This window comes from Ovis aries, chromosome 20 (assembly GCF_016772045.2).
Source record: "Ovis aries strain OAR_USU_Benz2616 breed Rambouillet chromosome 20, ARS-UI_Ramb_v3.0, whole genome shotgun sequence".
NCBI lineage: Eukaryota > Metazoa > Chordata > Mammalia > Artiodactyla > Bovidae > Ovis > Ovis aries.
This window is the reverse complement of record NC_056073.1, coordinates 51,131,598-51,148,500: the sequence shown is the minus strand read 5'-3', so window position 1 is coordinate 51,148,500 and position 16,903 is coordinate 51,131,598. Positions and strand designations below refer to the sequence as shown.

Genomic DNA, 16,903 nt, shown 5'->3' with positions numbered 1-16,903 from the left:
GACATGCCACCGCCCTGCCAGCCCAGCTGAGGCCTCTGTGCTTGCTGTCTGTGCTGGGGGTGTCCGTCCCCAAGAGCAGGGCACACTGTCCCTGCGAGGGGGAGGGACGGCCTCCAGTCCGGACGGGCCTGGGGCTGCTCCAGGGCGTCCTGCCTCAGCTCCAGGAGCCAGCCTGTCCTTTACTTCTCAGTTGCCCCGCAGAATGAAGACCTCAAGTGCGGCTGGTGAGCTGCTGCTGCTTTTTATCTGCTTGCCCAAATCTTGGCTTCACTGCTTCCATTATTTTCTTACTGTATATAATCGTCCAGTTACCAGTTACGAGCTCCCAGAGTTTTGTTGTGAATACAGTAAAGTTCACGACAGAATGATAATTCATGGACAGTGTTTTATAAATTAAAATAATAATTTCATAACTTAGAATTTGTGCATAAATTAAAGTTTTATATATGCTATATAATTAGAGTTTGATAGGTTATAATTTCTGCCTCTGTGATTTCGGTATTAAATGTTTATATTATTCAATTTTAAGTGGATTTTCTACCTGTGCTTGTTTTTGTGCTTTTTAGGAGTGTTTGAAATTATCAGTTAGTATTGTTTCATCGTCTTTAAGATGAAGAAAGTCTGATTTTGATGTTTTGTACTCCTTCATTGTAGAGAAAGTGCTTGAGGATCTAACATTCGCAGCACACACCTAAGTAATCAGCCTTTAAAAATATTCAGTCCTCATTCACAAATGTATTCATTTATGAAGCCTCAATTCATGAAGTCTGTTTCTAAATGATAAATGCTTAATAATAAGCATTCCAAGAAAAACACTTTTTAACCTTAATCAGATTTCCAATATTCATTTACTCATCATTATATGATTTGGTGGCAATAAGGGAATATATATATTTTTCTCATAGCAGAAATTTAGTATTCTGCGTTAAATAACGTGGTGAAAATAGCTATACTGACAAAGTTTATATATCAGGCCTTTAAAATTTCGACAGAATTTAAACATTATTTAGATAAAATAATTATGTTGCAAAGACGACTTTTAACACACTCAGGCCACCCACAGTGTGGACTAGAGAATGTGGCATGCCAGCCACCCAGCGAGACGGAGGTCATTTTTTTCATCTTTGCTTAAAGTATAGTCACTAGACCAGATAATGTAGAAACTTTATATGAGCAGTGATCAAACAGCCAAAAAGAGTTTATCCTTTTTCTCTACTTTCCTTGTGACTAATTAAAATTAATTCACAAGTTGAAAAAGCCTAAGTATTTTTATATACAGTAAATTTTGTTTTAGATAAACGTTTATTAGTGATTCATATAATTTGAGGCCTTTAAGGTAAAAAAATACATATATATGTAAATATAAAATGTCCAGTGTGTGTATCATTCTAAGAAATATTAAGCTGGTTTAAGAACTATTCATTAACGATGGTGTGTTAGAATTTGATATTTTAAATTGCTCATGTAGTTTTTCTGCCTGCTGCATAGATGATTTTACACAGAAATAGGGTTAGATCTAAAATGCTTCTTGTGAATAACTTTTCTGAAAAGTTTTTCTTCCTTTTTTTTCTAATTACTGTGAATATATAGATACTGAATCCGGAGAAGTTAACTAGCGTACTTGTGTGTGCACACACCGTGTATATGTGTGTGTGTTTTAACCTATTATCTGAATTAATGAAATGACCTAAGGGTCCATAATGCTGTAAAAGTTAAAAGAAGCTAAAATAAATGTAGATTCACATTAGAGAATTTATTTGGGCCTGGTAAGTATGGTTATTCTTAATTGGATACCATTAATTGGTATACACATATGAAAAGACTTAGCAAGCAAGATGGAAATTGTGTTTTAGCAAACTTTAAAAAAATAAAAACTCCAATATAATTGACTTTTAGAAAAGTGTGCTGAGCTTTATAAAATCAAGGATAATAGCAGTCTAACATTTCGTTTCTTTTGTCCAGTTGCACATTTCTGACTAAAATTAGTTCTTATCTAAATTTCTTTTTCTCCTTTTAAAATAGGAGCAAGTAACACTGCAGATACATTATTTCAAGAAGTCTTAGGTCGAAAGGACAAGGCAGATTCCACTAGAAATGCACTCAATGTGCTGCAGCGATTCAAGTTTCTTTTCAACCTCCCCCTGAGCATCGAGAGGAACATCCAGAAGGTACGGTGCCCGCCTGCGCGCCTGTGGGCACGGGGGTCTTACGCTTTAAAGAGCTGTGAAGATGCTTTTTATCTTAACCGAATTAATTAAACTTTACTGACAATCTCCAAAATGTTTCTTTATTTTAAAGGGTGATTATGATGTGGTTATTAATGATTATGAAAAGGCCAAGTCACTTTTTGGGAAAACAGAGGTGCAAGTTTTCAAGAAATGTAAGATTTATTACTTTAAGATTTTCTACTTTGCTTTTATCAGAAAACTGTGGAATGTATTTTGCAAAGAATGTTTACGTGCATTTTAGCTTTTGTTTATATGGTGCCCTTTTTCAAGTGTAAGATGGGTACTTCAGGAGTAACATAGTGGAATTTCTTAACTGACCTGGAGAGAGAACTGTAGGATGGGTGGACATTCTTTGATGCTTGATAATTGTGATGCTACTTAGGTCTTTTTTACTGGAAAGAATTGTTACAGATATTTTACAGAAATGGAAATCTACATTTTATTCTTCCCTCTTTAGAAAGACTAATAATATATTTATGAATTCTGGCCCTACTTTAAGCTAGTTTTGAAATTATCTCTATGGTAGAGTTATAGAAAATAAAAGCAAAAATGCCTATTACCTGGGAGAACTATCACAGGACTTGATTAAATTTGTAAAGAAATTCATAAGGACCCAGAAAAGTTAATTTTCAGTGTGATAAATTTACGTGCACAGTGGGGGGGTGTGTGCACGCACAGGTTCACACAGTGCAGACCAGTGAGTCTGGCGGGCACACACACCCTGTAACCCGAGTCCTGGAGAGAGCGTCTTCATCGCTGGGGCAGTTCCCCTCCTGCCTCTTCTCAGTCAGCCCCTCCGTCCCGCACAGCCAGTCTGCTTTCCGTACTTCGATTTTAAACTTTCATTCTGTAAATCATGTAATTCTTCCCTTTTTAATCAGATTATGCTGAAGTAGAAACACGGATTGAAGCCTTAAGAGAATTGCTTCTGGAGAAGCTGCTTGAGACCCCGTCGACTTTGCATGACCAGAAACGTTACATAAGGTAGCCTGCTGCGAGAGCCTTAACGAGTCACGTGTGTCGGGGTGACGCCGGGCCGTCCTGAGCTCGTTCAGAGACTCGGGGAGACTGAGAGAGCGATGAGATGGCAGAAGGGAAGACAAGCAGCAGAAAGAAGTTTGGGGACCCATGTAGGTCACCCGGTCTTGTATGTATTCAGAGACTGGGGAGCAGTCGCCCTTTAAAGGCAAGAGAATCCTGCCGGCTTGGACGAAGGGAAAGCAGCCTCGTTGCCCCTCTCCTGTCCACAGGGTCTAGCCCGGCTGGGGGGGGCTGCTCCCTGACTCGCTTCGGGGGTGGTGCTGTCCCACGGGCCCCCAGTGCGGCAGGTGCGGCAGGGCTCGACAGCTGAGGGTTCTGAAAGCTTCCAGGCTTGAAAAGGAGGTGGGGATGCCGACTTGGAAAGGACAGCAGTAGCAGCAGAAACGTTGACCCCACAGCGTGGTGGGAACCGTGTTGCTCGAGAGGGAGGGAGTTTTAACGTGGGCAGGCGTCAGGAGCTGGGATGCCGGCTGCCCCCCAACAAGCCACGCGGTCGCCACATGGCACCTGGTCACACTTGCTCCACAGGTGGGGGCCTCTGGCTGTCTGCCTTCCCAGCCTGTCTGCTTTTCTCTAAGTGTCCCCAGAAGAAAGCACACACTGAGGGATTTTTCTGGCTTGTAGAATCATGGAAACTTAATGCTGCTAATTAACTGTGTGTTGTTAGCCAACTGCTTTTTTTTTTTTTTTTTTTTTTTTTAACATGTAAAGTAACAGAGTCCCAGGAAGATTAACCCATCATCTAGGATACGAAGCTGTTGGCGTCTTGTCTGTGTTCTGCCATGCTGCCTCACTAATAATTACAGTTATTCTGTTACATCTCCTGGTAGGAAAATGATGTTAAACCTTATCGAGTGCAGGATTTCTTTATGTAGTGAATTGCCGTTGTGTAGATAACTCATGATAGTTCCCGTGACCGGTTAACCTACTGGATACCATTTAAAAGATAGTGATATTAGAAAAGGTTCTTTTAAATGACCTATTGCTTTATTCTCTGTCCTTTCAAAAGGAAAAGAACAAGAATGTCGCTGAAAACGTCAAGTAATTAATTTACTTCTCAACCTTTATTTTTGACACTTTGAGACTACATGGAGCAAGTTATCCTCCTTTTAAAATTAAGGGTTTAGTTATTAAAGAATAGGAAACACGTCACAGCCACGCCAGCCATCTGCTGGAGTCTGGGATCTGTGACGAGCCACCCTGTGAGCACCAGGTGGGGGGCGGGGCGCTCAGCTCGAGCGCCAGCAGGGCTGCGTGTCCGAGCCCCACACTGGGAGCTGTGCGTGGCGTGAGCGTGGGCGCCCCCGTGCCGCGCGGGGGCTCAGTGCTGACTCCGGTCCGAGGCACCCTCACAGTCTCCTCTCCCTGCTCCGCTGCTGCTAGCAGCCTGATCAAGAGGCAGAGTGCCCGTAGCAGCGCTCCTTTCCATTCCAGTGCGATTCTCTCCTTGGTCTTTGCTAACAGTCATGTCCAAGTATGCCTAACAGCTCTAACCCTTAACTTTTAAAATTTTGAGTCTGTGCTCACCGTAACTAACATTCCTTACCTTTTCCCCACTAAAAAGCCTTTTTAAAAAGTGTTCTTTGGTAATGAAGTTTAGAAGGAAATAGCAATAATCCGTATCAGATTCTAAGCCAAGGTTTTTGAAATGATACTACATGTCTTTATACCCTAAAAGAAGAGAAAAGTTACTGAATTAAGCCATTTACCAGGGGAAGGAGAGCCTTAGCACAAGTTGTACTTTTGAACTGAAACACTGCAGAGTTTCTGAGACAAATTTATCTTTCTTTATAAACTCTTTTGTGTGATACCCATTGACAAGATGGTAGAGAGAGGATTATTCTTAATTTCGGAAGGACTGAAGAGCCTTAAATTTGAGGGGGCGCTGAGCAGAGGGGCGTCTTGGTCTCCTAGCCGTGCTGCTCCACGCGTGCCTCAGAGAGGAAGGCGGGCGCAGGGGCGGGAGGGGGCTGAGCTCACTGCTGGTGTGGCTCTGAGGGTGCTGTGTGAGCCCAGGCGTCAGGAGGAGGCGCTGCAGGAGCCTCGGGGGCCCACACGGCTCCTCCTGCCTGAGGCCACAGCCTCCCCTCCTGGAAAACCACCGCCCGCTTCGTCCTGGGGCGGGGAGGGGGTTGTTCCCGAATGCCAGGTTTTGTTTATCACTGACTTGCTTCTCCTCTGGTTAACTGCTGGTTGAGAAGCCTGAGTGAGGAAGTGCTCGGTGCTGAGGGACCTGGGAGAGATGCCCAGGGGTGTCCCTGCGAGACGTCACGCTTGTCACCATTAGTGACAGTTTATTCTTAAACGAAACTTCAGCCCCAAGACAGTAGACAGCTCAAGGTTTGGAGTAGTTTTAAGACAGCAGGTCCAGCTTTGGGAGCTGATTCGATTTGCTTCAGGTTGCTGTATTTACGTCTTTCCTGAGGGCTGAGTTTTGAATATTTGTCAGTTTTTCAGCAGAAATCTGCTTCAGTTGTCCATCTGGGTTGGAAACTTTCACAGACAGATAAGACTTTAAATATTTTTCAACCTATTTTAAGACTAAGAAAAATGGCGCCTCTACTGTATGTTTTTGAGGACTGTCTCCTCATGAATCAGGGTTTAGACTTACAGGCCAGTGTTTGCTGTCACCAAACCTCTGTACTGTGGTCTGAATCTCAGCTGCCCTGTTGGGAGCATATAGAAAGCAGGGTCACACTGCCATCTGGTGGCTGTGAGTTTCAGACCAGAGAGGAAGGTCACCCGGCGGAGACCCTGCTGGCGTTTCCTGTGCCGCCCAGAGCTGAGCAGGCGCACCCTGATCAGGACACTGCGCGCCATCTCTGTCACCGTGGTTGGCTTTTTATAAAGTCCTAGCGTTTAAAATGTACTTTCATTGTTAACTGCATGCAAAGAAGTTTGAATATGTTTCATTTAGAACCGGAATATTAAAGAGTAAGTATTGACTGCTTTGCTAGTTCACAGAGTTTTAGGCATCCTTAAAAGCTATGACTTTAAGACATGCTAGCTACCATTTTGACCTTATGGCTGAGCAGCAGAAGCTGGCTCGGTCAGCCATTGCCTTGCTGTTTCAGGCACCTGTCCGACCTCCACGCGCCTGGCGACCCTGCGTGGCAGTGCATCGGGGCCCAGCACCGGTGGATCCTCCAGCTCATGCACGGCTGCCGGGAGGGCTGCATGCGGGACCTCAAAGGCAAGGCCCTCCCCACCCCACCCCCACTGTGAGCACCCTGCCTGAGCCAGGGACTGAGAGGCGTGGGGTAAGCCTCAGCACGCCTGCCTTGTGCGGACTGGCCGTGTGGATGGAGCTTTGGGCAGCGGATGGTAACCCCAGCGGGAGTGTCATGCCGTATAGGGATGGTGCCCGTGTCCGTCAGCAGGAGCGTGTGCTCGTCACTCCACCAGCTGCCTGTTGAGCTCTGCTGCACACCAGGCCCTGAGCTAAGTCCAGGGGTGCAGACGTGGGCCCTGCCCTCACCTCTCGGTGACGCTGGGTTTGGAAGGAGGGTGAGGCAGTGTGGGAGTGAGGCTGGCGCAGAAGGGAGGCCGCAGGTGTGTGTTAGTCTGTTGTGGGTTAGCTGGCTTGGATGTGAGTGTTCTCCAGCTGTGAATCAGGTTTTTTCTATTCTTAATGTTTAGGAAAACCCAAATATCTCTTTTCCTGATGCCATATCCAACCTCCTCTCGTGTCGTTAATTATTTTATAGTTTTAACAAGTGAAAACATCAAGCAGCACGCACAGCCTGAGGCGGGCATGGATTCTGGAGGCCTTCGTTTCTGGTGCTCAGAGTCTGCTCGGTTGGGCAGGCTCTCGCCCGGGGCTGCCTGACGCAGTCCCTGGTGTTTCTAAAGACTGTCACTCCCCAGCCTCCTCCTCCCCCTCCCACTGTGTTAGACTCTCTCCTGGCAGCGTCCACACGTCAGTGGTTTTAAAGCTTCCAGGGGACTCTGCTGCAGCAGGGCTGGCAGGCAGTGTGGTGGGTGCGTGCTCGGGACTGAAGTACTGTGCTGAGCGGACCCAGGTGGTCTGCAGCCTCTTGGAGCTTGTCCTCTAGTGAGAGAGAAGCGGTTTAAAAAGTCACATAGGTGTTTATTTGTCACATAAGTATAATTGTGAGAGGTATTCCGAAGTGGGGAGTACAGAACTCCGCCTCAGCCTGGTTAACCGGAGGCCCCGGAATGTTCCTGGAGGAGATGCTGTTGCCACTGAGCCTCAAGGAGGAGTGTGGTTTTCCAGGGAAGGGCCGCTGAAGGGTGGTCAGATGGCCCGGCGTATAGACAGGGCTGTGGTCTGTCCGAAGGCTTCCCTGCTCAGGTTTGTAAGAAATGATCCGACTGCACGATTTAGTTTTGAAAATATGCAAATTTCTGGAAAACGTGTCTAATTTATAAAGACCACACAGGAAATCTCATGCTTGTTATTGCATCCATACCCGAAAGCTCTGATGCTCAGTATCCCGTCACTGAAGCCTGGGTCCTTCCTGGAGGTGAATGGAGAGGCGCCCTCACCTGGTGGAGCCCGCCCTTGCCATCTGGATGCTCCGTACTGTCACACTCACCACCCGGCACCGCCGAGAGGCAGCGTCTCCGGGAAGAAGGACACTCGCTTCTGTGAGGCTGGAGACCGGCCCCTTTATTTAGCTAAACTTACCCAGCACTGCTGAAAGTCAGTGTCTCTGAACTCACTCACCCAGCACTGCTGCAAGTCAGCATCTCCAGGGAAGAGGACACTCGCTTCTGGGAGGCTGGAGGCCGGCCCTTTTCTTTAGCTAAGCTTACTCACCCAGCACTGCCGAGAGGCAGCGTCTCCGGGAAGAGGACCCTCGCTTCTGGGAGGCTGGGGACCGGCCCTTTTCTTCACTCTGACCAAGCCTGTTGTAGAGGTTGTCCTTGCTGGCGGCACAGTTGAAGGGATGTGCATTGACTGGAATTTCTTGTTAGTGATGAGGTTTGCGTAGTTATTTCCATAAGTTGGTCTTTCTGATTGAAAAGTGCAACATAATAGTTTATAGCTCTTTCAACTTACTCCACAAATTTCATGACAATACAGTACAAGTTTCCTAAATCCATTAGCCAGATGTTTATAGATTATGATTTTAACCGTCCTTTGACGTTCAGAACATCCTGAGCCATACCCACCTGTTGCCAGCGACACAGCTAATATAAACAATATAGACAGTCCTAACAAGTCCATGCTCTTTAATTGCAAAGCTGGTACATTCTTTGAGCTCACATCAGAAGGAGTTTATTACTTTGGAGAATTCCAAACATACTTAGGAGCACCAAGGGTGATCCCATGACTTCTTCTGTGTCTGCCCAGTTTAGACAGTTATGTGCTCACAGCCAGTCTCATTTCACCTGCGACCCCTCCCTCACCCTGAACTATTTTTGAAGCGGGTCACTTTGTTTCATTTATAGTTATTTCAATATGTAATTTTCAAAGATAAACATGCTTTGAGAAAACTATGTCACTTGAACGTGTCGAAAGCTATTGTCATTCCCTGAAGTGTTACCAGCACTTTCTTGATATCAAGCATTTAGTTAACTGTCACTTTCAAAAGTAGTTCAATTTGTCCAGTAGCTCTTGAAGTACATAGATGCTGTGACTTTTTAATCAGTGGTCGGTGCACAGGCAGACGGTGGCAGCGCAGAGGCGGCACGCAGATGGAGGCAGGACTCGTGTTTCTTGCAGGAGTTAGCCGCTGGTGACATAGCGTCCACGGTGGCTGGCTGGCTCCTGGACACTTCCCTGGTTGCCGTCATCAGTGTGTGTGCCCCTGGGCACGGCCGCTCTGTGCCGTGCACCTGTGTGCCCTGTGCAGACACTGTAACGATGTAGTGAAGGCATGTGTGTGCGGTTCAGTTCAGTCCAGTGGCTCAGTCGTGTCTGACTCTTTGCAACCCCATGAACCGCAGCACGCCAGGCCTCCCTGTCCATCACCAGCTCCCGGAGTCCACCCAAACCCATGTCCGTTGTGTCAGTGATGCCATCAAACCATCTCATCCTCTGTCGTCCCCTTCTCCTCCTGCCCTCAATCTTTCCCAGCATCCGGGTCTTTTCAAATGAGTCAGCTCTCCGCATCAGGTAGCCAGAGTACTGGAGTTTCAGCTTCAAAATCAGTCCCTCCAGCGAACACCCAGGACTGGTCTTTAGGATGGACTGGTTGGATCTCCTTGCAGTCCAAGGGACTCTTAAGAGTCTTCTCCAACACCACAGTTCAAAAGCATCAATTCTTCAGCACTCAGCTTTCTTTATAGTCCAACTCTCACATCCATACATGTCTACTGGAAAAACCATAGCCTTGACTAGGTGGACCTTAGTCGGCAAAGTAATGTCTCTGGTTTTTAATATGCTGTCTAGGTTGGTCATAACTTTTCTTCCAAGGAGTAAGCGTCTTTTAATTTCATGGCTGCAGTCACCATCTGCAGTGATTTCGGAGCCCAAAAAATAAAGTCAGCCACTGTTGCCACTGTTTCCCCATCTATTTCCCATGAAGTGATGGGACTGGATGCCATGATCTTCGTTTTTTGAATGTTGAGCTTTAAGCCACCTTTTTCACTCTCCTGTTTCACTTTCATCAAGAGGCTCTTTAGTTCTTCTTCACTTTGTGCCATAAGGGTGGTGTCATCTGCATGTCTGAGGTGATAGTGTTTGTGGGTGGATGTTTATATAAAATATTGGCCTTAGTTATAAGTTTGCTGGGAATAACTATAGTTTTTTGTTGTTGCTGTTGTTAATTCACAACCAGTTGTTCTGACAGACTCCTGGTTTACAGATATCCGAGTTATGTGTAACAGAAATGAGGTCAGTGCGGAGCAGGACTCCTAAGTATCATTTGGACTTTCTGTTGGCACCCTGTCGTAACTACACCCTTGTGGGTCTGGTAGAAACCTGGGATGTCTGGTTCAGACATGACTCGGGCCTACATTTTGCATGTGAGGTGACTGCCTCAGAGGAGCCACACGACTGCTCAGCTTCTCTGAGTCGGGCACACAGTTCCACGGACCTTCCTGTTCTGGTGCTGAAGCTAATGTTCCATCAGGTGGGCTTCTGGACACAGTGAGCTGACGGCGTGGTGGCGGCAGTGCCTGTGTCTCTTCCGGCTCTGCTCACTTCCTGTGAAGCTGCGTCGCTTCCACTCAGGTCCTCTCCAGAGCCTGTTTTCAGTACGGAGGCTCGTTGGGCTCTACGTCTGGAGCAGGGATTGTGAGTTGTGTTGTGTCATCTGCACTTGGCCTTTGACACCAAAGAGGAGAACTTGGTTCCCCTGCCCTAGGCAGAAGGGTCACGACCCCAGACAGTGTTTGTGACGTGGAACTGCAGCTTTAAAAGATAGAGTGTAAATGCTTCAGACAGGAGATGTCTTTGTAGGTAAAGCTGGTTTTCATGCATTAATTTAAGGAACCTGATATAATTTTTAAGAAGTTTTACATGGTGCTAAGTCACTTCAGTCGTGTCCGACTCTGTGCGACCCCATAGACAGCAGCCCACCAGGCTCCCCTGTCCCTGGGATTCTCCAGGCAAGAACACCGGAGTGGGTTGCCCTTCCCTTCTACATGGTGGTTTGTGTTAAAAAATGCCGATTGTATTTGCCTTGTGGTCTGCAAGAAAAGCTCATGAGCAGAGATGGTGGTAGATTTTCGGAGCCAGGGAAACCTGGTGTGTTGCAGTCCGTCGGAGAGTCAGACATAACCGAGCCGAGCTGAGTCCTCCGTAAAAGCCACATTTTTCCAGGACAGGTTGTTTGCATATGAAGCTTGTCCGCAGAGGTAGGTCCCAGGGTGCTGTTCTTGTGGGCACTGCAGCAGCACCTCCTCTGGATGCCTGCTTTATGGCCGCAGCACAGACCAGCCTGGTGAGTGGGCCTGAGGGTGCACACCGGGACTCAGACAGGAGGTGACCGCTGCCCCTCCGCACGGCCAGCCGGGCACCGGGGAGCGCGTCGCTGCGCCTCGTGGCCTGCCTCTGTAGCCCTCATGCTATCTTTTGGCTTTTCTAAGGGGAGACAAACATGGGGAAAGAGCAAAAATAAGGATCAGCATTAAAGAATTCATCTTTAAAGCATGAATGCCTGTGGACGAGTCTGTTTTCTTCCAGCCTGGGCTAGTTAACTGTTTGGCTTCTCTTCCAAAACTTTTACCGCCTTATAAGAAGTGTCATTTGTCTCTTAAAATTCCTATGAAATAGGGCCAAAATGAGGCTAAATCTTCAGGTTTCCTGTCAGGAAAAGCCTTTGGTTTAACCCCCTACTGACATTCTCAAACAGGATTTTTAAAGGTAGCCTTCAAAGGCATGTTTTCCTTTGTTCTGAGAACAAGTTTAAGTCTTAAAATACATGCTGACTCTATCTAGTAACTCCAGGGAGCATCGTTAGGACTCACCAGCGGCAGGGTCGGGCAGAGGTGGACCAGCGCTTCTAGAGCAGATAGAAGCAGGAGCTTCCTGTGCACAGTCGCGCGACAGAAAGAAGCACGCTTCCGTGTGGCGCAGGCTGTCTCTGAAAACATAGACTGACGCATCACACCTGAAAGGCCTAATCTGAACCATCACAGTGTGGCTCTATCATAAGGGGAACGTCGCGCATAGGCAGGGCAAGCGAGCAGTTGCCCAGTCGTGTCTGACTCTGCGACCCCGTGGACTGTAATCTTCCAGGCTTCTCTGTCCATGGGATTTTCCAGGCAAGAGTGCTGGAGTGGGTTGCCATTTCCTTCTCCAGGGGATTAAGCATAGAGGCTGTGCTAAATATCTCCTCTTTTAAATATTTCAGACCTTGAGCAGATTATTAAGTTAATTACTTGCGGAAATAAAAATGTTTGTTTATCCAGTTGTCTTGAAACATAAAAAGGCTGTATTTTTCAAGTCAAGCTCATCGAAATACATGCATAAACTATATTTCAAATTTATGTGCGGTTTTGTGAATTTATGCAGCATAACTAAACTGTATTTTTTCTTGATATTTAAAAAATACAACTGGGACCTTTATGTAGACAATCAGTTACTAAATTTAATTGCAGTGTCTCCATAATGTAGGCTCAGGTGGCTCCAGGCAGCTGGTTGGTGTAACCTCTACTAGGAGACTTGCTACAGAGTCCTCAAGTCTTCTGCAAAACTATGAAAACAGCTCTGTGCTTAAAAAGACAGTGAAGAGAAGTCGCTCAGTCATGTCTGATTCTTTGCAACCCCATGGACTGTAGCCTACCAGGCTCCTCTGTCCATGGGATTTTCCAGGCAACAGTACTGGAGTGGATTGCCATTTCCTTCTCCAGGGGATCTTCCCGACCCAGGGATCGAACCCGGGTCTCCCTCATTGTAGACAGATGCTTAACCGTCTGAGCCACCAGGGAAGTCACGTGTTTTTATACATATATTAGATGTGTTAATAAGTTTTATTTTAAAGTTGTTATAATGAGGATATATATTAGGAAGTTTCTAAAGTTTATTTTTTGGAGATTTAAAAAAACAGTTCCTCTCCTGAATGTTTTGCACGTTGTTGATCACGGTGTTGATTTAAAGAGAAAAGGCAAGTCCCAGGGGCAGTGCTGGCTGTGTCTCCCCACCCCGAGTCCTGCGTGGCGTGCCCTCCCTGCTCACCCTTGCTTCAGTGGCTTTAGAAGAGGCAGTGCCTCCAGGCTCTTGCACTGGGATTTTATTCGCTTGCTTTGAGATTTGTAAGCCATAGCGGATATACAGAAGAAAATAGATCCAGGAGAGAGGGATCGGAGAACAGCACCAGCTTGTGACTGCAGTGGCAACAGCCGTCTCTCCAGCACAGTGGGGGTCTGGTTGTCCTTTCGCTCTTGTCCTTTCTTCAGGAGAAGATATTGAGATGATATTCAGGGTGCTGTGAATCCGATGCACAGTGCATCCCATTAGAAATTGCTGCTGCTGTAGGCAAGAATACTGGAGTGGGCTGCCATTTCCTTCTCCAGGGGATCTTCCCAACCCAGGGATCGAACCCAGGTCTCCTGCATTGCAGACAGACAGACTACCATCTGAGCCGCCAGGGAAACCCGTGGGTCAGCGGAGCAAGTTTATTGAAGCCGTTTTCGTACTAGATGCAGCTCAGCAGGATTTTACACAATTGTACATTTGTTTCTTAATCTAATTTGGAAAGACGAAATTAGCTTCCGCATTAAAAGGGAGACTAGTAATAAGTACACTGGCACTTGGACATCTGATTTGCTGCTGAAACAGGGTAGCGTTCCCTCGGTCCTGTCAGGGGTGCATTAGCTTCTGGGGTGTTCACAGTGTGGGCTGGGAAGGACCCAGGCCGGGCAGCTGGCAGCGGGAACAGAAATGGGAAGCCAGGTCCCACGGCCCAGAAAAAGAAATCGTGGAATTTGGGCTCAAAGGCAGGAGCAGAGCTTTCTGCTGCAAGTCGGCTCCACTAGACCCCGTGCCTGCCTTCTCCAGCCAAGCTGCTTTCAAAGATGAGTTTCACCCTGGTGTTCATGTACATGGCCCCCCCGCCCCCGTTTTGCCAGACATTGATTCTGAAATGATACGTAAGTTTTGTGTCTGTACTAAGCCAGAGTAACAGATTTAATCCTCCATATCTGTATGGTGGGAGTGACTTTTAAAAGCTATTCAGACTAAATATTTCTAGTTCTACTTCAGTTGATGTCTTATTTAAAAGATGGAAATTTAGAGCGAGGTCTAAATTTCGGTGCATTTAATCACCTAGTACTTTCCGGGAGTCCAAGAAAACACCGCCTCTCTTTTCAGGGCCCCCGGGCCTTCACGGCACCTCGCTGGACCTCGACGCCGAGTTGCGTGCCTCCGCGCCCAGTCACCTCGGGCAGATGGCGTCACTGAAGAGGGGCAGCAGCTTCCAGCCTGGTCGGGATGACGGTGCGTGTCTCCCTCCACTTCTTTCAGATTTGTGTTTGCGTAGCTGCCGTTTTCTCCTGGGAAGTTCCATAATTCCTTGTGTTGCTGCTGCTCTTGCCATCATGCTTTCCACTTGCTAAGCGACAGCCCAGAAATTAAGCTCAGAGAATCGCAGCGCATCTCACCTGCACACTGAGGAAATGCCATTAGATTTTAAGAAGCCATTGGGAATAGGTCAGTGTTACTCACGGTTCTGTGGTTGAGTTTTTCAAAATATGCCACAGGAGAAATTCTCTGAGAACTTCTTCAGGATGAATGTTGCAGCAAAAGTTAGTTTCTGTAGGCAGTACAGAAAAATAGTAGACAGTTTCTTACCGAATTTTAGAATTTGGTTTGAAAAGAGTTGCTCATTTAATATTAATCATAAATTGGTGACCATCTTTCCTGGGGTAAGTAAGGCATCTCAGATTGTGACTGTGTTACGTTTTTTCCTGAGGTTGACACTTGCCTGCTGCTTGTTTGCAGGTGAGATAAAACACGTGGCTATAGTGCGTTCATGTACCGGTTAGTCACTGACGGCTCATAACCTCAGTAGTCAATATAAGGAATGCACGTGAGGTAATAGAAATACGTCTTCCTAATCTCAAGTACCTCTGAAGGTTACTTCAAAGCGTCTCTCATTATTCTTTCAAGTATCGGGGCAGAGGTTTACCGATAATATGAACGAATGCACATCGTGAGCGCAGCTTAAAGTCAGGTGACTCTTCTGTGCTCAATGAAAGGTTCCCTGTGTAACTGTCAGCGCTCCCCCTTCTTACCCTGTTCCCACCAGACACTGGAGTAAATACCGGGAGGAACATGGCTACTTGCTTCTGTCCAGTGTGTAGCGTGTAGCCCTGTGAGCAGAGGCCACCAGGGTCTGATCCACAGTCAGACTGCGGAGTGTCGGGGCACACCTCCTTCCCTGACGAGGGTGGTGCGGAGTCTGAACGCTGGTGTGCACCTCTCCCTGCTGCTCCGTGCTGCCCTGCCGCCAGCTGACCCTCTAACAGGCTTAACTCAGAAGCGACACTTGAGGCTGACTGAATTATATCATCCTCATCTCGAGTCCATTCAGTTCAGTCACTCAGTCGTGTCCGACTCTTTGCGACCCCATGGACTGCAGCGCACCAGGCTTCCCTTTCCATCACCAACTCCTGGAGCTTGCTCAAACTCATGTCCATCAAGTTGGTGATGCCATCCAACCATCTCATTCTCTCTCGTCCCCTTCTCCTCCCGCCTTCAGTCTTTCCCAGCATCAGATAGGGTCTTTTCCAATGAGTCAGTTCTTCACATCAGGTGGCTAGAGTATTGGAGTTTCAGCTTCAGCATCAGCCCTTCGAATGAATATTCAGGACTGATTTCCTTTAGGATGGACTGGTTGGATCTCCTTGCAGTCCAAGGGACTCTCAGGAGTCTTCTTCAACACCACAGTTCAGAAGCATCAGTTCTTCAGCGCTCAGCCTTCTTTACAGTCCAACTCTCATATCCATACATGACCACTGGGAAAACCATAGCCTTGACTAGACGGACCTTTTTCAGTGAAGTAATGTCTCTGCTTTTTACTGTGCTGTCTAGGTTGGTCATAGCTTTTCTTCCAAGGACCAAGCTTCCTTTTAATTTCATGGCTGCAGTCACCATCTGCAGTGATTTTGGAGCCCCCCAAAATAGAGTCTCTCACTCTCCACTGTTTCCCCATCTATTTGCCGTGAAGTGATGGGACCGGATGCCATGATCTTAGTTTGCCATGATCCGTGTCAAGTAGTTCGGATTTATCCTGCCTGGGTTTTGTCAAGCTTCTTGCATCTGCTTTATCCAGTTCTGAAAGTTTTCATCCAGTTTGGGAGATCCTGGGCAATCACTTTGTCAGACTTTCTGCTTCCTTTTCTGGACCCCAGTGGCATGTCTGTTGATCCAGTGGGTTACCCATAGACTGCAGAGGTCTGGTCCTCACCCGTCTTCCCACTCTGCCCCATTATAGAGTTGACTACTCTGCCTTCAGCTCCTCTGGTGCTCATCTTCAGTGGCTAACGCAAACATTTCACGTTGTTTTTTCATCTCTAGAAGTTCCATTTGGTTCTTTTGAATTTCTTCCCTTTCTTTCCTCATCGTTTTCATGTTTTCTTTTACTTGAACATTGTCTTTGTGGGTTAATTCCATCTCTGTCATTTACTCTTAACTAGTTACTCTTAACTAGTTTTCTCCCGGTTTTCTGGTTCCGATTCTCTTTCCCCTGCCTTTCATTCTGGCTAGTCATGTTTTATTGTTTCTCAGACACTGGGGATGTTCAGTGTTGAGTGTCTGGGTTTTGTTGTCTCCCTTTAAAGAGTGTGAGACTTCATCAGTTACTTGGGAATAGGTGTGTTTCTGGGAAGGCCTGTGGTCAATCTGCTGGGGCAGTAGCCTTCCATCTAGAGCCCCAGCTGAAAGGACTGGGCTGGTCAGGAGGGCTGCTCCCTGCCTGCCTGTGGGGCTCCCGGCCCCTGCCCTCCCCACTGCCCGGCTGTGAGGGTCCTGGGCCCCTGCCCTCCCCACTGCCCCACTGTGAGTTTCCCTGGCCCCTGCCCTCCCCACTGCCCTGCTGTGAGGTTCCCGGGCCCCTGCCCTCCCCACTGCCCTGCTGTGAGGTTCCCTGGCCCCTGGCCTGCCCACTGCCCTGCTGTGAGGCTCCCTGGCCCCTGCCCTCCCCATTGCCCTGCTGTGAGGCTCCCTGGCCCCTGCCCTCCCCACTGCCCTGCTGTGAGGTTCCCGGGCCCCTGTCCTC

General features: G+C 47.3%; 1 protein-coding gene across 6 annotated transcripts in view; it reads left to right on the top strand.

The window, feature by feature from the left end:
• EXOC2 (exocyst complex component 2) overlaps positions 1-16,903 on the top strand; it is a 127,028-nt gene that overhangs the window by 45,965 nt on the left and 64,160 nt on the right. For all 6 annotated transcript variants that reach the window (XR_006057309.2, XM_042237317.2, XM_060403821.1 and 3 more), the window contains exons 8-12: positions 2,023-2,168; positions 2,299-2,380; positions 3,110-3,212; positions 6,344-6,462; positions 13,996-14,121. Coding sequence is in view for 5 of the 6 variants with exons in the window: in XM_042237317.2 (XP_042093251.1) it covers positions 2,023-2,168; positions 2,299-2,380; positions 3,110-3,212; positions 6,344-6,462; positions 13,996-14,121 (576 nt within the window). In the remaining variant the exon portion in view is untranslated. The remainder of the gene's footprint in view (positions 1-2,022; positions 2,169-2,298; positions 2,381-3,109; positions 3,213-6,343; positions 6,463-13,995; positions 14,122-16,903) is intronic.